Source organism: Balaenoptera borealis (genome assembly GCF_965194805.1).
Source record: "Balaenoptera borealis genome assembly, chromosome: 17".
Taxonomy (NCBI): domain Eukaryota; kingdom Metazoa; phylum Chordata; class Mammalia; order Artiodactyla; family Balaenopteridae; genus Balaenoptera; species Balaenoptera borealis.
The window spans coordinates 9,132,540-9,156,260 of record NC_138876.1 but is presented as its reverse complement, the minus strand read 5'-3'; the positions used below and the strand labels follow the sequence as shown (position 1 = coordinate 9,156,260).

General features: G+C 35.1%; 1 protein-coding gene across 3 annotated transcripts in view; it reads left to right on the top strand.

The window, feature by feature from the left end:
* Positions 1-23,721, top strand: part of EFR3A (EFR3 homolog A) — an 89,128-nt gene that overhangs the window by 39,099 nt on the left and 26,308 nt on the right. For all 3 annotated transcript variants that reach the window (XM_082363769.1, XM_082363768.1, XM_082363770.1), the window contains 9 exons: positions 3,180-3,329; positions 5,020-5,157; positions 7,391-7,469; positions 9,702-9,837; positions 11,591-11,758; positions 15,738-15,852; positions 17,100-17,151; positions 18,516-18,688; positions 19,144-19,219. In XM_082363769.1, coding sequence (XP_082219895.1) covers positions 3,180-3,329; positions 5,020-5,157; positions 7,391-7,469; positions 9,702-9,837; positions 11,591-11,758; positions 15,738-15,852; positions 17,100-17,151; positions 18,516-18,688; positions 19,144-19,219 — 1,087 coding nt within the window. The remainder of the gene's footprint in view (positions 1-3,179; positions 3,330-5,019; positions 5,158-7,390; positions 7,470-9,701; positions 9,838-11,590; positions 11,759-15,737; positions 15,853-17,099; positions 17,152-18,515; positions 18,689-19,143; positions 19,220-23,721) is intronic.

Sequence of the window (23,721 nt, the reverse complement as noted above, 5' to 3'; positions counted from 1 at the left end):
ATTTTTAGGTTTTAGCGCCCCCTGGTGAAAAATCTTGTCTTTTGAACATGTATTTTCGTAACATTTTTCAATTTACAAAAAAGAAACTTGAAATTTTCTGTACACAAATGAAAGGTGGTACTTTGTCTTAATTCTTTATTATATAATACTTGATATTCCAAAATAACACTTCATTTGAATCACTGTGAAACAAATGAGTAAACTAAAATGCTTTAAGATACTTAGAGGGCTTGATTTTTTTTTCTGCTTCGTTTTTAGTAAAAGCCCTCTTCGGGTTTTCTTCAGGACTATTTATATTCCTTCTTAGGGTCTAACTTAGATAATTATTATAAATCCCTCTATTTTTAGCAATACACTGTCAAATAAAACTTAGGGGGCATGGCCAGTAGGAAATGGGGCTGATAACTGTTAAGATTTTCTTAAAATATTTGACTTGCAAATACTACCTTTGTAGTAATGTTAGGCTTGCCCACTTGTGATAGCTGCAGAAGAGATTTTCAAGACTTTCTTTTTGCTGTAGAAAGCAGCATGAATAAGACACAGCTTTGTAAGAGGCAAAATTTGTCTCCTAGTTCACTTTCTCACCTGTTTAGTGTCATGTTACCGCCGTATCCCATGCTCCACCTGCTACTACTGAATGCCTGCATTACTTCCCGATGGGTTTCTAAGCAGTATCACCCCCTTCCCCACAGCTTCCATTCTCTAACCCTATTCGCAGCTTTTGGAAAAAGTGCTGGGTAAGCTGAGTAAACTTCTAATGGTGACTATTTCAGGCAGTAACAAAAAAGGAGGGTAAATAACAATCAAATTTGGCCAGAATGAAGGTGTTTCGGGGCAGAGGGGCTACCGTGTTAGCTCTGCTCGCGAGATTGTTCTTCCCCAGATTTTATATACTGTTTTCTAATTACTTTTCTTCTCATCCTTGAACTGAATAGATTTTATTTTTAAAGAAGAATGAGGAAGAGCTTGAAGAAGTTGAGGGCTGTGAATTGGGAAGGGAGGGTAGGGCAGCATTCTCTCACAGTATGGATAAATTTTAAGTCCCATATGCACACAGTAATGTATACACATCGGGACACACGGATGTATATGTGTATATGTATACGGCTCAGGTTATCGGCACTCCATTTTGATGGTTCTCCTTTGTCATACCTTTTAAGGAACCAGCCTCATCTTCCATCTAGGTGGACTAAGGGAGGTGAGAGGTTCTCAGGAAGAAACAGTGAATGAAAAGTCTGCGGACGCATTAAGGGTGTTCAGGAACAGTGAAATAAATCCTGTTCTCACTCAGCTGCTGAGACTTCTAGGCAAGAAATGGGAGAGAATCTGGTCCACTTTGGTTTGAATTATCATCATCCTCTTAGGAAAACCTAATTCTTTTTTTTTCATTTTTTAAAAAATTTTACTGAAGTATAGTTGATTTACAATGTTGTGTTAATTTCCACTGTACAGCCAAGTGATTCAGTTATACATATACATACATTCTTTTTCATATTCCTTTCCATCATGGTTTATCACAGGATATTGAATATAGTTCCCTGTGCTGTACAGTAGCACATTGTTTATCCATTCTATATATAATAGTTTGCATCTGTTAATCCCAAACTCCCAATCCATCCCTCCCCACCCCGCTTGGCAACCACAAGTCTGTTCTCTATATCTGTGAGTCTGTTTCTGTTTCGTAGATAAGTTCATTTGTGTCATATTTTAGATTCTACATATAAGTGATATCATATGGTATTTGTCTTTCTCTTTCTGACTTAGTTCACTTAGTATGATAATCTCTAGGTCCGTCCATGTTGCTGCAAATGCTATTACTTCATGCTTTTGTATGGCTGAGTAATATTCCATGGTATGTATATACCACATCTTCTTTATCCATTCATCTGTCAATGGACATTTAGGCTGTTTCCATGTCTTGGCTATTGTAAATAGTGCTGCATTGAACATTAGGGTGCATATATCTTTTCAAATTATAGTCTTCTCCAGACACATGCCCAGAAGTGGGATTGCTGGATTATATGGCAGCTGTATTTATACTGTTTTCCATAGTGGATGCACCAATTTACATTCCCACCAACAGCGTAGGAGGGTTCTCTTTTCTCCACTCCCTCTCCACCATTTGTTATTTGTAGACTTTTTAATGATGGCCATTCTGACCGGTGTGAGGTGGTTCCTCATTGTAGTTTTGATTTGCATCTCTCTAATAATTAGCAATGATGAACATCTTTTCATGTGCCTATTGGCCATCTGTATGTCTTCTTTGGAGAAATGTCTATTTAGGTCTTCTGCCCATTTTTTGATTGGGTTGCTTTTTCATTATTGAGTTGTATGAGCTGTTCGAATATTTTGGAAATTAAGCCCTTGTTAGTTGCATCATTTGCAGATATTTTCTCCCAGTCCGTAGGTTGTCTTTTTGTTTTGTTTATGGTTTCCTTTGCTGTGCAAAAGCTTATAAGTTTGATTAGGTCCCATTTATTTATTTTTGGTTTTGTTTCTATTGCCTTGGGAGAGTGACCGAAGAAAACATTGGTACAATTTATGTCAGAGGATGTAGGAGAACCTAATTCCTTTGATTAAATTATTTTTTATTGAAAACTGATACAGACTAAATATGTCTATATTTTACAGTCTTTTTTAACTTTAAATGCTGATTGTAAAAAGGTGGTATTAAAAGTAAGCCTCGGGCTTCCCTGGTGGCACAGTGGTTAAGAATCCACCTGCCAATGCAGGGGACACGGGTTTGAGCCCTGGTCCGGGAAGATCCCACATGCTGTGGAGCAGCTAAGCCCGTGCGCCACAACTACTGAAGCCCACGCACCTAGGGCATGTGCTCCACAACAAGAGAAGCCACCGCAATGAGAAGCCCTCGCACTGCAACAAAGAGTAGCCCCCACTCGCCACAACTAGAGAAAGCCCACATGTAGCAACGAAGACCCAACGCAGCCAAAAATAAATAAATAAATATTTATTTATTAAAAAAAAAAAAGTAAGCCTCTTTTGGAACTGCCATATCTCTGTCCATCTTAGATTTTTGAGATTTTTATTTCTTAGACTTATTGTATGTAATTTTTATTGTCTTGAGATAACTATTTATTTGACATCCATTCTCTTAGCTAAGTAAGCAGACTTGTTTAAATAGCTTTTTTTCATGACTCAGTTTTTTTTCTTTTTTACAGAATCCGAATTGCTGGAATCAGAGGTATTCAAGGTGTGGTTCGCAAAACAGTTAATGATGAACTTCGGGCTACCATTTGGGAACCCCAGCATATGGATAAAATTGTTCCATCCCTGCTGTTTAACATGCAAAAGATAGAAGAGGTTGACAGGTATTGACTAAAGATGTTAGGGCTGGGGCTGTGTTACTTTAATACGTGTGTATGTGTGCTCACTTGCTAGGGTAAGAACGTTTGTCTTTAGTATTATGTATATAGTAGTCTCATAAACTTGAGCAAGTTTAAATATGTATCCTCTCTGAAAAAATGTCAGCTTCAGTCGTCAAATTTAGACTGAGCAGACAGATTCTGACTCAGACACTTAAGCTTTTATTTCTTCTAGAATAAATTTTCACTTTACTTTCTGCTTATTATTGGGCATCCACATTGCTGTTTGAATTAATACTACTTAAAGCTGCAAGTGTAAGAAACAGAGATTATAAACTGAACTTCTGTTATTCTTTAGAGATCCAGCATGCTTTTTCATAGGGAGTTAGTACTAATCAAAATAATAATAATAATAGCAGCTACTATTCATTGTATATATATTTTTCAACAGAAATACTAGACTATTTATGTCTTATTTATTCTTCTAAGGTATTTTGGCATGGAATATTGTTTTGGGGTGTATGCTGATTTCTCCCCCCACCCACCCACCCCAGTAACCTGTTGAACTTAGAATTCTGTACTTTATTCTCTTTTTCCAAATGCCGTAAGCATGCTTTCCTCCCAACTTTCTGTTGCCTTACACAGAAGTACTATGCAACCAAGTTTTAGAACCAGTATTCTCCAGTTTGGCTTATTATGCTGATCTCCCTGATTCTTGCAGTTTAAAGAGGGAAATCCAAATCAAATTTAAAAGATATTTAATTCTGTAGTTCTAAAATTTTAACTTAATTTGTAATTTTGATGATTGTATGTGCAATATCAAAATAAAAGTGGTCTAGAAGTGAAAAGGTGAAACTGGTAACTCCACAAGCGCTTATATGTTTATCAAAATTTATGGCAATTACAGCAAGTATTTATGCTAGATTCCTTAGATGTGATTGTCTCCAGCTTTGGAAACCTAAAATGTGAAATGATATATTTTAACACCTTCTGTATTTTTCCTGTTCTTGGCAGTGTAGCTGAGGTTAGTTTTTCTGTCTAAAATACTTATTCTTCTAAAGGTACCTGGCTAGTTGAGAATTGACTCCCCATAATTATGGCTCTTGAGGTACAGGATTAGCATAAATAGGATACAGGAATGCTGTTACCATTGGTTGCCAAATTTTAAGAAGTTGTGTTCTCTCATGGTTTTATCCCAATGCTACAGATAAATGCTTTTTTGAAATTATTATTGCACATGAACACATTAGTCTAAAATAACGTTTTAAAATATGAACAAATAGTGTCTATTGAAGACATCTACTTATACAAATGTTCTAATTAGCTTTCAATTTTTGCTCACTTACAGTTAAACTGGGTGATCTTTGGGCACCTTGTTCTTACTAGGATTTTGCTATAAATGTAGCGAAGTTGTAGGAAGTTAACAAAACAGCAACTACTGAGTATTTTGCCTTTAGAAAAGATATTCTATTAGTTAGAAACAAGTTATACAAGTGAATTTAGCTCTCCAGTTTTGAAAGATTATGTGATTAGCTTCAAGGTGTTGAGTTCATTAAGTAGAATTAAGCTCTAAAGTTATTTTGGGATAAAAAGAAAATGTCATTCTAATATTTCCGAGAAGTAAAAATCTGTTCTGTTTAACTGTCAGAACTAGTGTCAGAGTCCTTGCATTCATTTGTTTGTCTTTATTTTTCAGTCGCATAGGCCCTCCTCCTTCTCCTTCAGCAGCTGACAAAGAGGAGAATCCCGCCGTGCTGGCTGAAAACTGCTTCAGAGAACTGCTGGGCCGAGCAACTTTTGGGAATATGAATAATGCTGTGAGACCAGTTTTTGCGTAAGTAGTTGGTGTTTTCCTGGTTACTTGTGACTGTGCTATATTCATTCTGTTTTAATTTACTTACAGAGGACAAATACTCTTACCTGGGTGAGTGAGTTATTAATAGAGCTAGTGTAGCAATGTGGGAAGGGTACAGGATTGAGGCAGACAACATAACATCCCTTTGAGCACTTGTTCAACCACTTCACTGGATTTTCGCCCTTAAATAGGAAATACAGTCATGTGCATCATTTCACTAGAGTTTTTATTCACACCTTGAAATGTATATATCCAGTAAAATATTAAAACAAATGAATGTCCAAGTATGATGTATCTTGTTTTATTAACTTCTGGTCAGTTCCTCATATTCCCTGGCTTCTGTTTCTTGGCTTTCTTTTTGCCGTGGCTGGACTGCCTTAGGTCGCATTCTCTTCTCTGAGTAAGTTTTATCTTATACCGAGTGACTGAGCAGAGCAGGAATATTAAATACCTTGTTGGTACTTATATGCTGCCTTCCAAGCAGAATACATTTGTGAGCTTTGAGTTTCTCCACATAGACATTATCTCTCAAGCCTTGTAAAGCCTCTGAGTTCTAACTCAATTGTCAGATGATAGATTTATATAACATTCTGTGTAATTTCTGGACACTTTTGCTAGTCTTTCTTTTGTTAATCATTTGCCTTGTCCTTTCCCCTTCCTGACTATAATAATGTCTTTATAGCATATATAAAGTAGTCGAAATGTAATATACAGAATTCTTTATTTAGGGCAGATATTTGGGTTCGAAGTTGAGCTTTAGTTACAAGAATCTATAAACCGCAAAATTAAGCGTCAGAGAATCATAGTGTTTTCAAAAGGATTCCCTCCACCCCACCCCCGACTACTGCCACCCCCAAAAAGTTGAGATTTACCGTTTAAAGACTCTGTGGGCTTATGAAAATGCTACTAAGAACTAATCAAATTATGTCAAATATAACTAAAGGCAGATTTATTTTTTCGAGACATGCTGATTTAATATCAGAATTCCAGTTTTTATCTTAATCCTCTTGTTAACCGAGAGGTAATCTATAAGGCCTTAAAAATCTAGAGAGCTAGTCTAAAAGAAAGAAACTACCGAATTGACTATACTTGATTACTTGAGTAACTTGGAAGTGGGCCATATTCTTTTCTATGTAGAACTTAGTGGACTTACCTCCTGATCATGTGTTAATTAATCTAATTAAATGTTAATTAAATAGTTAATTATATATTAGCTATTTAGTTAATTAGTTGATTAAATATTAAATGCCCTCTGCAAGTAAGGTACCAGGTATTTGGGGGGAATATATACATGAATAAAACTGTCCTAGTCCTTAAAAACTTGATTGATAATTGACATTCATAGTGGCTTTTTACCTTGTGTGTTCTGTGAATTTTAATTTTGAGCTCATATTCATTGTAACTTTATTTGTGAGAATCCTTTGAGGCTTGCATTAATGGTGTGTACTCCATAAGAGGCTTTATCTTGCTTCTGCTGAAGGCATAGATGCAGTGTTGTCCAGGCACCACTTTGAACTACATTCTTATCTTCCGTTATTTTGAGCCACATGGATACTTGTGAATTCTGTCAGCCAAGGCGAGAGCCTGGGTGCTAGGTGTATGGTTGAATTCTTCAGAGAGACTTTCATTTTCGTGATTCTTCTCAGAGCCAAGGCCAACGCAGACAAGCTTCTTGACAGTCTTCTACAACATAGAACATTCCCCCAGATTCACTGAAGGTGTCGTCTTTTACGGCTTGAATTGATGCATGTATTTCTGATCTGATAGCCACCTTTCCTGGGTGGACCCTAAACTTTGTCTCCAGTCTCCTGTGTATACAACCCTTTAAACCACTAGCTATCAGCTACCAGAGATCTGAAGATGTGCCTAAGACAACTGCTGGCTTCAGTGTATACTTACCTCTCCAGATTCTCACTTTCTTGTGGAGTCTGGACTGAGGGACTTTTCTTTCTTGCCAGCTCATGTTGGTATTGAAAAATCATATATATATGTATATGTATGTATATGTGTGTGTATATATAAATATTCTAGTCTTTTATTGTTACTGTTTTATGAAAGGATCTGGCAGTTGTTCTGGAAATGGAAACATTGACTTTCTTTTAGATAATATTCTTTTGATTGGTAGGCTTTGCATATTGTTGAGGGTTCTAGAGGAGAAAGTATAATAAAAATAAGGAATTCTTAAAGTACTTTTCTTACTGTTAATTTACAGGCATTTAGATCATCACAGACTATGGGATCCCAATGAATTTGCAGTTCACTGCTTTAAAATTATAATGTATTCCATTCAGGTAAGGATTGGTTAACTGTTATATTTATATATAAGTAATTTTAGTTCTGTGTCGATAAGCATGTCCTCAGACAGAGATAGAGAACAATGTAGGAGATAAGACGTGTTCTTAATTTAGTTCTTTGTCTCATTTATTTTTATTTACCGCGTATATTCTTATTTGCCAGGATGAAAAAATATCTAATTAAAAAGAACTAAATAATTTTATGATGACAATCTTTATTGTGCATTTATTAAATACATTATTGAGCATTTATATTTTATGATAAACTGGTATTAGAATTGATATTTATTACAGCATCATATAGCTGATACATTTATTGGATATTTACTGTGCAATAGTGTAGTCTTTATAGATTGAGGCACTTGATGAGGCACTCTTATCTACTGCAGAGACAGCCTTGGTTTTCCTCAAAACTTGAACAGACCCAGTTAGCTCTTAATTCAAGTAGGATTTTAGGTCTTTATTTTTTAACACTATCTACATTTTTAATGCCCTAAAAAGTCATCATTAATTTAAAGGAGATAAGGTAGTAAGAAGCAGTACAGCTTTTAGTATAGGTCATACCAGGATTTGCATCCTAGATGTGCTGTTTACTAGTTGCATAGAACTTGGGCAAATCATTTAGCCTCTCTGAGCTTCAATTTCCTCATTTCTGAAAAGGAAATTTTAATGAATTCATTGAATTGTTCATTTTTATATTAAAATAGAAGGTACCATTTATCAAGTGCTGGCTATACCTCTGAATATGCTAATAACCTTATGTATATGCTTCATCTCATTAATCCTCCTTATTTTATGAAGTAGATATTGTTATTATCCCCATTTTACAGATCAGAAAACTGACCTTTAGAGAGGTCAGACACCTCACTCAAGGGTACACAGGTAGAACGTAAGGATTCAAATTCTGGTCATTCTGTTCTAGAACTTTTGGTCTAAATTAAACATTAAGTTTAGGTTACTATAGCATGCCTAGCATAATGTAGGTTTTCAATGCATGGTAGTTATTATAAAGCTGGTTTGGATGTGGAAGGATAATTTAAAAAAATTTTTTCCCAGTTTTATTGAGATTATAATTGACATATAACATTATATAAGATTAAGGCATACAGCATTGCAAAATGATTACCTTAATAAGTTTTCTCAAGATCCATCACCTCACATAGTTACACATTTTGTTTCCCCCTTGGATGAGAACTTTTAAGATCTTTTAATTTAATTTTAGTTTAGTAGGTGAGAAGTTGATCTGGCAATCTGTGGACATAATTAAGGCTGTTCCCCTGGTCTTCAGTAGCCTTGTATTTCTTCATTTGCCCTCCTCATTCAGATTTAGTTACTAGATGAAATTGTTTTTTACAAAAAGTAAAGTAAATTACAAAGTTGAAGAAACTGAAGGAATCAATAAATATTTGTTGATTAAATTTCTGAGAAATGACTTCTGGTCCACAGCATTGCTTTAGAAGGAGCTTTAAGTGCACCATATGTTTTTTGAAGTCCATTAATCAAAAATTACATGGTAGTACCCACCAGAATGGGAGTTTCTGTTTAATAAGACTATCCTGATACAATCAAAACTTCTGATAGATTTGATTGTTTTAATTGCCATTTACTATAAAATTGATATAGGAATCATTCTTAGGTAATATTTCAACCTCTGTCCATAAAACATTAAACTAGCTGGCCCTGATCAGGAAATTTCATCAGGTACACATTGTTAAGACTTCAATTTTGGTAGTGGCTCTTGATTAGATGAGAGTTTTAACTGTTTAGCATTGTTAGATGTCCATGATAAGAAATAGTATGTATCTGGTTGGGTAAGAGAGAAGTACTATAAATGTCATAATCTGTCTTATTTTTTAACAACATTTTGTCCTATTATCAAGTTATAAGAGTGTATAAATATTCTTTGTGGAATTACAGAGAAGTACAAAGAGAGTAAAAATTTTTCATAAATCTCCCTCTCAGAGATGACCAGTGTTAATATGTAGGCACATATAATTCTAGTCTTATATACTAAGAAACAGAATTTTATTTAACGTAGTATTTTACAACTGGCTTTTTTTCACTCAGGATATCGTAAATATTTTCCGGTATCCCTATTTATTCTTAAAAAGAATGGTTTCTAATGGCTACCTATTGTTCCATTAAATGTCACATGGTTTATCGTTCTTAAGAATTCTGCCAGGATGCATGTAATTGTTCATATACTTTTACACTATTTTGTTCTTTTAGGCTCAGTATTCTCACCATGTGATCCAGGAGATTCTAGGACACCTTGATGCTCGTAAAAAAGATTCTCCACGAGTTCGAGCAGGTATTATTCAGGTTCTGTTGGAGGCCGTTGCCATTGCTGCAAAAGGTTCCATAGGTGAGTGCCAGCACCCCCCCCCCCAAAAAAAATTCATTAATCATTTTCAGAATGTTTTTTTTTTTCAGTAGGAATAGCAATGTGTGGAAAACTTGTTGAAAATATTTGCAATGTTTTTAAATGTGCTAATTTCTCTTGAAATGTTAGGTTCACATGACTGTTGTCAGACTTCCTTAGTGTACAGTTAAACATTTCCCTCCAAATCATTCTCTTCTTCCCTTCCTCCTTTTTCCCAGTAAAGATTTTTGAATACCAGTTATATGCTAAACATTGGGAGGGTACATATACAAGAAAGTTATGGTTTACTTGGAGTTAGATGACTTTACCTAATAACTGTAATACAAGGCAGAATTTGATCACATATCATAAGAAAACCAGGGTCCAGAGAAGGGAGGGAAAATGGATCAGCAGGAGGAAAGTATTACGTAGCCCGTTTGACTAGGACGTGTGGTGGTAGTGTGGGGGAAGCCCGAGAAGAGGCTTCAAGTTCCAGTCGTGGCCAGGTCACGGGTGTCATTCTACAGTGGACTGACACTAGTTAGAGATTTACTGTGCTCTTCATCAGAGGCGTGTTACAGGGCAGTTCATCTGGCTGCAGAGCGTAGGGCACATTGGAAGTCGCAGGTGGTTGTCACCATTGGAGGCACAGAGAAAGAACTTGACCTTGATGGCAGCAGTAGGAATGGGAACGTAAAGCCAGCAGGATTTGATAAGTGACTGACTAGAGAGAGGGGTAACAAGGAGATGGGACAGGTCAGACATCATGCTTTTTCATTCACATGTGATTAGAAGAATGGAAGGGTCCCTAATAAAATTACTGAAGTTAGGAGGAAAATCTAGTTATGGTTTCTTTGCTTCAAAATGAAAGTGGAACTATATATTAGCTGCTGAAGTATTCTAATATTCACTCAGTGTCAAATGAGAGTGGGCATTTTGGATATGGACTTGTCATTACTCATAACTTATCTCAAAGAGATGGAAGCAGGTTATTTAATTGAAGAGTTAACTTGAAATATGAAGTGAAACACAGATGATGCATTGACTGAATCGTCTCACCTGCTAATATCTATTATGTGTGAGGTTGCTATGTTTTAGGTTCCGTACATTCAAAGAAGCATTTGAACGTGGCTGTCTGTCCTGGAGAAAGTTGGAATCTAGAGTAGGAGGCAGAAATAAAAACACTGATTAAAGTATAGCGTGATAGATGCAGTGCCAGAAACACAGGCAGAGTATTTATAGTACTAAAAACAGAGAGCATATTTAGTTTACCTGAATGTGATAAATTGGCTAGTTTCTGTCTAATAATTGAGGCAAAATTCTTTCTTCTTCAGCCTCAAAAGATGCCAAACAAATTTCTTAGGCCACAGTGAGCTATATTATAGTTCTGTGGATTCTGACCCAACAGTCAGTTTATCCCAATACTGTACACATTATTCTGAGTAGACAAGATTAGATAGATGGAAAGTTTTTGGTAATCTTTATATGAATATACACATTTTGTGTGGTTTGTACCAAGGATTCAAACAGTGAGTTGCTCAGAGATGCCCAGTAAATGTTTGTTGGAATAGCTAGGAGACTTTCTTATTTAGGTATTTCTCATTTACTTTTTTAATGTGCTAGTTAGTTCATAAATTATGAAGTATTTCCAAGTACTTAGAAAATATGCAGAAATCTCTGTTGAGAAATACGAGGATTGGTTTTGAGTGTTCGTTGCCGGAAAAATGTATCTGCTCACATCAGGGTTCATTTGCAGGTCCCGCAGTGCTGGAAGTCTTTAACACCCTATTGAAGCATCTGCGTCTCAGTGTTGAATTTGAAGCAAATGATTTACAGGGAGGATCTATAAGCAGTGGCAACTTAAGCACAAGTTCCAAAGACAGTGATGAGAAGATTGTGCAGAATGCTATCATCCAAACAATAGGTGAGTACATTCCACTTTTCAAATTATTCTGGGAAACAGTGATTCAGAAAGCCCTCACGGAAGGTACTTGTCTCTTACGGGACATTAGTCAAAGGTGAATGATAGCTTAGACGTTTAAAAAAACTTTCTGTTTGGAAAATAAACAAACATAAGACTATGACAAAGAACACTGTATATACCCTTCACCCAGATTCATCTATTAATATTTTATGTCATTTACTTTATCGTTTCCTTTCTCTCTCTGTCTGCCTTTCTCCATCCCTTTCTCTGTTTCTCTCTGTGTGTGTGTATATGTGTGTATATATAGATACACACACATAAGCACATATATAAATATATACATATAGAGAGACATAGATACATACATATACACATCTACATTTTTTCCTAACCACTGGATGGTAAGTGCATGGCTCTTGACTACAGATTATTTTTCCAAAGAATAAACCAGAGTACTCTTACATAACCAGAGTACAGTTATCAAATCAGTATATTTAACTTTGATACAGTACTTTAGTCAAACTTTCATATTTCAGTTTTGTCATTTGACCTGATAATGTCCTTTATAGCATGTTTCTCCTTAGGTCCAGGATCCAGTCTAGGATCATTTAGTTGCATTTAGTTGTGATGTTTCTTTGGTTCCTTTAGATTGGAACATTTCTCTTTTATGATATGGGCATTTTTTAAGACTATAGGTCCCCCTGACCCCTCACTTAAAAAAAAAAATATCCTCACGTGGGTTTGTCTGCTCTTTCCTCATGATTAAATTCAGGTTATGGGTTCCTGGCTGGATACTACGTAAGTGATAGTGTTCTTCTCAGATTATCACATTCGGAGGTACACAGTGTACACCTACTTCTCGCTGGTGATGTTAGTTTTGATCACACAAAGTATTGTTCTATTCCTCTGCTGCACAGTTTCCATTTTTCCCCTTGCAAATAATAAGCAGTCTCTGAGAAGATACTTTTAGGCCGTGCAGATACTCTGCTCTCCATCCAAACTACCCCCTAGATGTAGCAACCATTCAGAATTCTTACCTGAACCAGTCTTTACCGTGATGGTTACAAAATGATGGTTATCAACTTGGCACTCTCACTTGGCACTCAGTGTTCATTGTAAGCAAGAGCCCCTTTTTCTCCCTACTTATGTATGTAGGAATACATGTGTTTATCTATTTAAATACAGTGGTATGAGCTCATGGATTTATATTTTTATCTTCATAATTTATTCTGTACTTTTTAAATTATTATTATTATTTTGGTGGTCAAACTGTCCCAGATTTGGCCAGTGGAGCCCCTATTTTCTGTATCTTTGTAATATCCCCCCACATTTCTTTTAAGCACAGCCTTAGGTTCATTTTATACTTCCTGCCCCAATCCTAGAATCAGTCATTTCTCTAAGGAGCTGTGGTTCCTTTTAGTGGGGAGAGGCACTAGAGACCAGGATCTGGGTACTGATACTTAGGCTTTAATATCATATGCTTCCCCCTCCCCTCACACACACAAAGGGTAAAAGGGTAAAGAGCTTACTTAAAAAAAAAAAAAAAAAAGAAAGCCATGGGGAATTTTTTGGGAAATTAAATGATCAGACTGTATATAAATACAAATTAAAGCAATCAAACTCTTCCTACCTTAACCCTCCTCTTCCAATATTTTCTTTAGAGTCCAGATCATATTTTAATGTAACTGTGATTTCTAGGATAATTTCCAAATTGAGTTGTATTCTTGGGGTTTAGTACCTAATTTCTAGTGGTTACTAATAGTTTCTACTAATAATAGAGTCATATAAATTTATTCTGGAGCTCAGTTTATGCCTTTTATTTGAGTAATATCCTACCTATGGGCCACTTGTTTATAATAGTCCTTTGGCATATTTAATACAGAGTTTTCCTTTGTTTATTTCTAAAGTTTTATGGATATGCATACATGCATCACGCATCCACAGTCAGCACCTTTTTATTGAACATATTGAACTTACACCAGGCCGTATACTTGGGCTTCTTGATGCACGTGACTCCTACCTTGTGGATGCCTTTGGTTGATCTGCTTGGGGGTAGTACCTCTGTTTCACCTAATCACAATCTCATCATGTGCATAGAAATTGTCCTCATTAGGGCAAAGGCCCAGGGTGTCTGTGATATTTTAAGATGGTGTATCAAATCAGCTAGTCTTGTTTTCAGAGAATTAATTTAAATTGCTTTAGTGACTTCTAGTTAATTCAGTGTTACTGTTTTACTCTAGAGTGTTTAATTTATTGTTTCTCAAGTATGTTGTTATAAAATGTATATACCACAGACAAGCAATATTTCTGTGACATAACACATTCAGAATAACGTGAAAATTAAAACATGTGGCACAGTGAATAAGACTTTTATTTAAATCACACTTCTGCTTTCCTCAATATTTTCTTTCAGAAGTTCTCAGTATTCTTTATTTATCAGATCACATGAATACTGGTGGGACACAGAACAGGGCTGCTGTAGCTTTTGCACTTGAGGATAGGAGGCCGTTGGCCAAGCTCTTTCTTTTAAAATAATGCTCTCCTCTTTTGGGGAGGCTCATTAGCACTTCTATTCAGCAGTTCAAATACAAACAATGGGAATAGAGAATGAGTTAACTTTCTGGCTGTCCTCACAGTTGACTTGTTGGAAAATTTCTGCCTTTGTGGTTAATGACCAACTTGCTTGGAACAGAAAACCAGTATCCAGTTTTTTACAGTGATTAGGAACATACCTAATTGGGTTCTTGGAAAGTTGAAAATACCTTATAGAGAGGAAGCAGAGAGTAATAATAACATACATAGGCTTTGGAGATGAATAGATCTCACCTCAGGTCTTAATGTTAGCTGTGTAATTTCTTGTGTGAATTCCTAACCTCTCTTATCCTAGTTTCCACAAGAGGAAACTGACACAAATAATAGTACCTGCATTCATAAGGTACTATTATTTGTTGCTGTAAGGATACAAATACAAAGTAGCTTCTTACCCCATAAATATGTGCTCAAGTGTTAGGTAGAATAATATACTTTATGCTGACTGAATAATGTTAAGATCATGAGATTTTTGATTCCTAGAGTATGTTATAAAGAGAAATGAGTTTTACCCCTAGATCTAATCAAAATGATAAATAGAACAATTTGAATTTATAGAAAGAGATTATTAACTCCAGTAATACAGGCTGAAGAGTTTAAGTTGAAAAACTAATTTACTCTTAAAGAAATATTAAAAATGTAGGTTTCTGTAATGATTGTGTTGCATTTTAAGAAATGATCAAAAATAGCCAGGTTTTAATACCTGTTCTGATCTTTCAAAGAAACAACAGGGTTAAAAGTTTGAGTAAGTGATTATTAAGTGTCCTAAGTCTTCTGTGACCAGGAAGTAAACTCTCCAAAGCTATAACAGATAAATTCAAAATATGCACAATACCCAAGAGTTCCTTGAGAAAAATGACAAATAAGTAAATAAGTTGAATTATGTATATTGAATTAATATTGAATTAACCCACAGTGTTAGACTGTAAACCTGGCTCATTATAATGACATTCTAGAACATTTCAACCATCCTGGGGAAGCCAAAGTAGTGGCCTAATTATTGACTTTCTTACTAGAACAGGAATTTAGGCTTACAAAATGGGAACAAGGATTTCATCAGAAATACTACCAAAAGTTTTTTTTTTTCCTTTTTCTAAAACTCCAGTCAATTCAAATTGATGATTTGCCACTGTTAACTGTATGCAAAAGACTTTCAAACATTTATCTTAATCTAAGTATTAGTCCATTAAACACATCTTATAATGTACATCATTAAATGATTTTCACCAAAGAAATTATAATATCTTTAGACTTACATGTAGCTCAAAGACATTATTTTACCACATTTTGAAAGCTGTGGTTAAAAATATATTATGATTCTTTATTATATGGAAAAATAAACTTTTCCATTTGCAAAATTTATCTTAAATTTATCTTAATATTTTTATAGGATTTTTTGGAAGTAACCTACCAGATTATCAGAGGTCAGAAATCATGATGTTCATTATGGGGAAAGTACCCGTCTTTGGAACATCCACCCATACTTTGGATATCAGTCAACTAGGGTATGTGTATGCAGTTGTTCTGTGTTCTCAAACTGTAAAGTTGAACTTAATCTTATATTAAATTTTATCTTAAATCTATAACATGTTTTGTCTTTTTACTCAGTAATAAAAGTCCTGTGGTGTTGTTATGGCACTAGATTGCTAAGCAGTTGAATCAACATTGCATGCTTGGGTGGGAGGAATTGGGAGACTGGGGTTGACACATACACATTATTGATACTGTGTATAAAATAGGCAACTGATGGGAACATACTGTATAGCACAGGGAACTCTACCTAATGCCCTGTGGTAACCTAAATGGGAGGGAGGTCCAAAAGGGAGGGGATATCTGTATATGTATGGCTGATTCATTTTGTTGTGCAGTGGAGGCTAACACAACATTGTAAAGCAACCATACTCCCAATAAAAATTAAAAAACAAAACAAAACCAAAAAAACATTGCATGCTTTTAGAATCAGTTTTCAGTATATCATAAATTCTCAAATTTTCTTATATTGGCTAGGTGGAAGGTCTATTCAGCCTGGGCATTTTCTATATATGTAGATTATTTAGGGTAAAGTTTCAAGTTTGTCACTGTGGAAGGAATGTTGACTTACTTCTAGAATTCTAGAACTGAAAGTTATTTTAAAGATCGTATGTCTTGGCCCCCTCCCCTCATTTTATAGATTTGCTTTGATTTTACAACATGCTAAAGCTTTAGTTTGTAAATATGTTTGTGTGTTGCTAATTTAATAAGGAAATGATAGTCTTATTTGACTTATATTTATTTGGCCATTAATTAGAGAACCCTTTCTTCATTTGTTAATTCTTTTTTGAAGAACTATTTATATAAGAATTATTTAGGCACATTCTTACCTGCTTATTAATATATGTTAAATAGATGTTATGTTTGTCAATTATATTTGCAATAGATCTATTCTCCAATTTATAGTATCTTTTAATTGAGGTTTTTTTGTTGTGTATTCATACAACTGACTTTTCATGTCATTACGTGCAGAGGTCTGTTTCCTTTGAGAGCCAATAGCTTTTTAATTTTTTTTGTTCAAATTTGATTTTTTTTTAGCAAATAACCCTTTAATTCATGTGAAATTTACTTTAGAGTATAAAGTGAGCCTTGACTTTAGCTAGTATGAAAATAAAATCTATATAGCTAATATGAATAGAGTTTTTAAATCAATAAATAATAATGTAAGGAAATGAAGTTAATTACTATTAATAAGATAATACCACTATTTTGTATATTTTAGGGATTTGGGAACCAGGCGGATTCAGATAATGTTGCTGAGATCTTTACTTATGGTAAGGAATTTAAGACAGGTGAAGAACACACTTAACCCTAAATTATTAAAGAGGTTAAAAGAATAGCTTCACATTATCAGTTTCTTTTTCTTGTATTATAAGATAGTATTTACGGTAAGTTTTTTTTCTGTGGTTTATATACTTGAATATTATGCTTTTCATTCTTTAAAATTTTACTTTTATTGTTTATTCCTCACTTCTCCTGTCGTCTTATTTGATCTTCATAATGATGAAATATACCGAGGGCAGGAAGCATTGCCATTTTATAGATGAAGATGCCTGGGCCCAGCTAGAGCCCGATTTGTCAGTCCTTTCCTCTGTGATCTTTGCTTTTTTATTTGGATCTTGTTTAAGAGCTCCTTGCCTACTCTGATGATATAAACACATTTGTTTATATCTTCTTACAAAAGGTTTAAAATTCAGCTTTCCACATGTAGAACTTTGATCTGAGGTTTATTTTTGTATGTGGTATAAGATACGGATATATTTTTAATTTTTCTAGGTGGGTAGTAATTGTCCCACCAATTTCTGCTCACTTATAGAATCACTTTTATCCTATAATGAGTGCCCAAATGTAAATGTTAGATGTTCTATATATGCTAGTAATCCTGAATATAAATAGAGATTACCCACATGAAATTTCATTTGGTCCTAAGCCTTTTTATTAAATAAATTCCCTGAGTAAATAACTTTGTCTCTAATCCTAATTGTACTACATAGTCAACTGAATGAATTTCTATGTGGTATGGTTAAACTATTTAATAGCATTAAAGTATATGCTAATTAAAAGCTCCAACTTTAGACATAGGGATACACTCAGAAATGTCACATCAAATAAAGAATAAAGTACAGCTTTCCAAAATGAAAATGCTTTCCTATTAACCTAAATTACTTAATTTAAAATAAAAGAATTATTTGCCATTTTAACATTTTCAGGTCTTACCTGTGTTATTTGCTGCCTAGTGTCCTTATATCCATTTAGGACTGACTACCTGTTCCATATATTCTTAGTCTCTCTGAGCCTCAGTTTTCTTTTACAAAATGGGGGTACACTAATGCCTAGCCTCATAGGAATACGGTAAGGGTGAAGTTAATACACATATAGTGCTTAGATTCATGCCTGGCATATGGTAAATGTGTGCTATTATTAATTTTATTAACTCTATGAATGATGTTTTTGTAAATTCAGTAAAATCCTCAGCATCTCACAAATTTCCTTTTAGTTTTTCCTTCAAGCTTGTGTCCATACTTGCTGTTTTCTCTAAGCTTATGGTTCTTATAAAACAGCTTGAGAGTTTTACCAAAGAAGGACTCATGGCAAAGGTTTTTTTGTTTGTTTCTTTGTTTTTCCTCCCTATAATCAGGTAACCTCTGGATACAAAGCAAAGACAATAGTTACTGCACTGCCGGGGTCTTTTCTGGATCCTTTGTTATCACCATCCCTCATGGAAGACTATGAACTGAGACAGTTAGTTTTGGAAGTAATGCATAATCTCATGGATCGCCATGACAATAGGGCAAAGCTTCGAGGGATCAGGTAATGTGCTATTTGAAAATAGGCTTAATGGTAATGTTTTCAGATTTCTAAGTATTGTAATTTTTTTAATCTAGGATTTTCAGGTTTTATTAATCCAGAATTTTATTTAATTGGTATTGTGACAATTTAATTATTAATATGTTTTACGATAGTGTTGAAGGTCTTTTAATGTACTTTCAGAGATCTCATCTACTAGTAATCACTAGTTACATAAATTTTATTTTGGTTTTGCTTTAAACTTAGGAATGACATTAGAAGTCAAGATTACTTTATGCAATTCTACTTGATTAAACTTGGTAATTCAGTAGTATCATTACATATAGGCTTATTTAAAATGCTCATTGAAATGAATGTTAAATAGTTCAGACTCCTAAGTATAGCTGATTCATCATATAAGATATGATATTATAACTAAATGTGCTGTTCATTAAAAATGATGCATTGATTGTCTCTAGAATAATACCAGATGTGGCTGACCTAAAAATAAAAAGAGAAAAAATTTGTAGACAAGACACAAGTTTCATGAAAAAGGTAAGATTATCTTCTGAAAAAGAATGCATGACTTAAGTTATAGCCATTTGAATTGTTAGGTAGTTTTATATTGATCGATAACCTTAAAATGAAGCCATAGCAGTTTGGAGTTGAAAATCTGAAGCCATCTTCAACTCCCCACATTGCCACAACCGTCCTGATGGCGTCTCCTCTGGCCTGCGTTTAAACTTTGGGTTGTCCGTCTGCTGTGATAGTTCCAAATTTCTTTAAGTAAAATGTCTCTCTGTAATTTCTGCCCTGCTCTCCTCCCCACCCCAAACACACGTACTGATTTCGCTTTTAATGGGTCTTTAATAGACAACTTCAAGTTTTTGAAAGTACTTATCATCATTGATTAAATACATATAATGAGTATTTATTGTGTATTAGGCATTATTCTGTGCATTATTTGGGGTATAAAGGTCAGGTAGGCAGGATCTCTGCCTGTGTAACTAGTATTTAGCTAGATTTTCATTATGATCACTTAAATTTTGTAGGCGTATTGGCAAATGGCTGTATTTAGAAAATTATGGCATCTAAAGTTATTTAGTATATCAGATAAACTTTCTGTGCAGTTATTCTTCATCCAAAGCTTGAGCACCTAGTATTGCCAGACGCTGAGCTCAACATTGAGAGATACAACAGTAAACATGCCATGTGTGCTAACTGACCTCAGTATAATCACAGTTTTGGTGGATAAATCACAGTTTTGGTGAGCCTGGATCTTTAGAGGTGCAGAGAACAACAGACCTATAGGAAGATAGGTACAGATATCTATAATCCCTGATCATCTTTGGCTCTTTGTCAGACCCCGCTTTCTTCCTGTCACCATCTTTTATTTTTTTGTCCTTATCCATTAATATCGATTGCTGTGTTTCAAGTTAATGGCCTCAAAGTTTAAAAACTTCATTTGAAAAATATTTTACAATCACTGTTCCTAAATTAATGTGAATAAAAAGAATTCTTTAAGTTTGACTGTATTGTGTATGAAAAAAGTGGTTAATAATAGGTCAAAGGCATTAACTCTTTCCAACTTTTATTTTTTCGATATTTTATATCATCAAGTTAATCAAAGAAATTATTCCCCATAACTGAGGAACTTTTAATCGAGTGATAGAATGAATTTTTAAAATGTACTGATAGTTAATTTGGGGGTTTTTTACTTTAACATCATGACATTAAGCAATCCTGAACTTTGGGACTGGATTGATTTTATTTTATCTAGTATGATAGAAATAATCCTTTGTGCTTAATTTTGCTAGCCAGTCAATTTGAAAGGGTATGGTTTAACTGAAAGGTTAGACTATTATTCCTTGTTAAATTTTGAATCATTAAACTGTTCTCTGCATTAGTTTTCCTTCCATTTCATAATTTAAAATAACTTAACCTGACTAAGCATTTGTTACCATTAGTATAAACCGTTTCTTTAGTATATTTTTCTTTAGGAACAATCTGTTCACATTTTTCCTTTATCATTTTATTTTTACAATTGGACACCCTTTTTCATTTACTTTCTCATTTATTTTATCAGTAAAAATGTTGTTTGGTTTTCATATGCAACTTTAACTAGCCACTTATGGAAATTTCAGTGAAGACCTGAAGAAAAAAAATTGAGGTCTATAGCCAGGGGACTGTGGACTGCCCTTTGGTTAAGAGAAGCTTGCAGTTTAGAATGGACAGTACCTTTGGCTTTTCCATGCAAGCATTATGTCCAGGCAGCTGTGTCTCAGATGACTACCCAGCCTAAAACTGCTCCATCTGAATGTTTTAGGGACATCTTAGACATTGGATCTAAGTTTGAAAAATTGTCCCAGGGCAAGGTGCCCTTACAAATTACATTGGGAGGTGCCCTTTCAGCTCTAATATCCTAATGAAGCTGTATTTTCAGATAAGAGAAAACAGCTGTTTCCACTCAGCTGTTCCAAACAGCTGTTTCCTCACCTGCCAGGGCTACTCTCCTAGAGCTAAATTCCTGGCAGAATGTCACTGCATAAAAGAGCTCTTGTTAGTGTTTTATCAATTAAGGATTATGTAGAAAAAAAGTACTTCTTATTATGAAATGTAAAATATATAGGCATTATTATTTTAATTACTTTTAAGTGAACAGCAGTACAGCTAAAAGCATCCCACATGCCCATCTTGTTTACAACTCCATCTTCTCCCCAAGAGGTAATCACTGTTCTTGCTTTCATGAATATTATTCCTTGCTTTTTTTTCCTACAATTTTGCCACCTAAGTGTATATCTGTATATCCCTGAACAGTACAGTGTTGTTTTATCAGTTTTTGTATTTTGTGTGAAAGGAACCATACCTTATATATTCTTTTATGTTTTCTTGCTTTCATTTAGCTTTATTTTGGTGAAATTCATTCACATGTGTAGCTTTATAGTATTTTATGACATGAATATACCACAGGTTACCCATTCTGTTGGTGGACATATGAATTGTTTGCAGTTTGGGTTTGTTATGAACAGTATGGCTATAAACATTCTTGTCCATGTATTGTGCTGTATGTAACTCTCATTTCTCTGATGCCTGTAGGAGAGAAATTGCTGAGTAATAAGTTATGCATTCTTCAAATTTACTAAACAATGCCAAACCACTTTTGGAAGTCATTATGTCTATTTGCACTATAATATTATAATACGTAATGTTAGATTTTAATTTTATCTAATATGGTAGGTATGTAGTAGGTAATTTTTTAAAAATAAACTTGAATTACTAAGGAACCCGAAGTTTAAACTCCCATGTGTGTAAGCACTCCTTTAATGGTTGTTAATGACGTTTAGAAATGTCAGATTTAAGAATAGGATTGGAGGTCATGAAGAACCTAGGGGCAAGAAGGGAATAAAGACACAGACCTACTAGAGAATGAACTTGAGGATACGGGGAGGGAGAAAGGTAAGCTGGGACAAAGTGAGAGAGTGGCATGGACATATATACACTACCAAACGTAAAGTAGATAGCTAGTGGGAAGCAGCCGCATAGCACGGAGAGATCAGCTTGGTGCTTTGTGACCACCTAGAGGGGTGGGATAGGTAGAGTGGGAGGGAAGGAGATGCAAGAGGGAAGAGATATGGGGAAATATGAATATGTATAACTGATTCACTTTGTTATAAAGCAGAAACTAACACACCATTGTAAAGCAATTATACTCCAATAAAGATGTTAAAAAAAAAAAAAAAAAGACAAAGAAAAAGATCGGAGAGGGCCCAATACATAGACTGTTATACACCAGAGTATAGAATCTTTTGAGAGAGAGACAAACTCTGGGTTCAGAAAGATGGAAACCGAAATGTCAGCTTCAGAAATAAAGAGGAATCTGTTAGGAGAGCATACATAGCTGTGTATCTGTAGCCACAAAACCCCCCCACTTGCTGATACTGAACCACAGACCTAAACAGACTTAACCAGTCCCTGGCGCAGCTGGAGGACCCTCACCTGGGTGGGTCCATGTGCACGTTAAGTAGAGAACAGAGCAAAATGCGCATCTTTCAAGACAGGCTGGCGTGCAAAGACTGTGCTGCTGCTGCTCACTTCTTTCTCCTCCAGTGAGGAAGCAGACGAACCTTCTGAGAAACAGAAACTGAGCTTGGAGTGTTGAGCTCAGGCCCCTCCACGTGGGAATGAGTAGGCCTTACCCTGGTTGCACATTACAATCACCGGGGGAGCTTTATGCTTTAAAAACACCGATGCCTGGGCTTCGCCACTGACGGGTTAAATCATATCAGGGGTGGGCAGTGGTGACTGGTGGGGAGGAGGCATGGTGGTCCTTCCATTTCCCAGTGATCGTAGCTTACAGTTTGTGTTGAGAACCAATGCAACACGTTGAGTTAATTACCACATAGTAACTTGAAATGGGAAAAACTCTCTTATTTCTGTTAGCTCTCACTTGGCAGTTAGACCTATACCCAGGAATGCTTTAGACAGCAAGGCTTTTATATTCTTTATTAACATATTTAGATTGGTTTGGTTTAGAGGGGACCCTCTCGCAGTGTGTGTGGGTCTCCTGGGGTGTGTCTGTAACCTCTCCCATCTACAGATGGGCTTATAGATGTGCCATCGTCACTTCAGACAAAAGTGTAGCAGAACCTGGAGATGCTCTTCCCTGGACAGCTCTTACCTCACCTCACAGGAGGTTGTTCCCTAAGGCGGGAAAGCCTGAGTCCATTTCCTCTCAGCCAAATGTTCTTTATCATTGCCAAAGCTTCCATGATTCTGCCATTCATTTCAGTTTTTCTCAAATCAGTCTATAATTTGCTTGTCTTTTCAAATTAGTATTAAAAACATTTTCATTGTTTACACTGGAACTATTTCTTACTTGCTGTTTTTATTTAAGTTTGTCCTCAACTCCAATATTAGTTTGTAGTCATACATTGGTGTAGTTATTGACGTTAATAATTGGAATACAATTTGACCCTCCGATTATCAGCCTAAATCTCTTCCATGTTAAGTTATGTAATAAGATAGCTACTTTTTAAGAGGTTATATATGCATGTAAA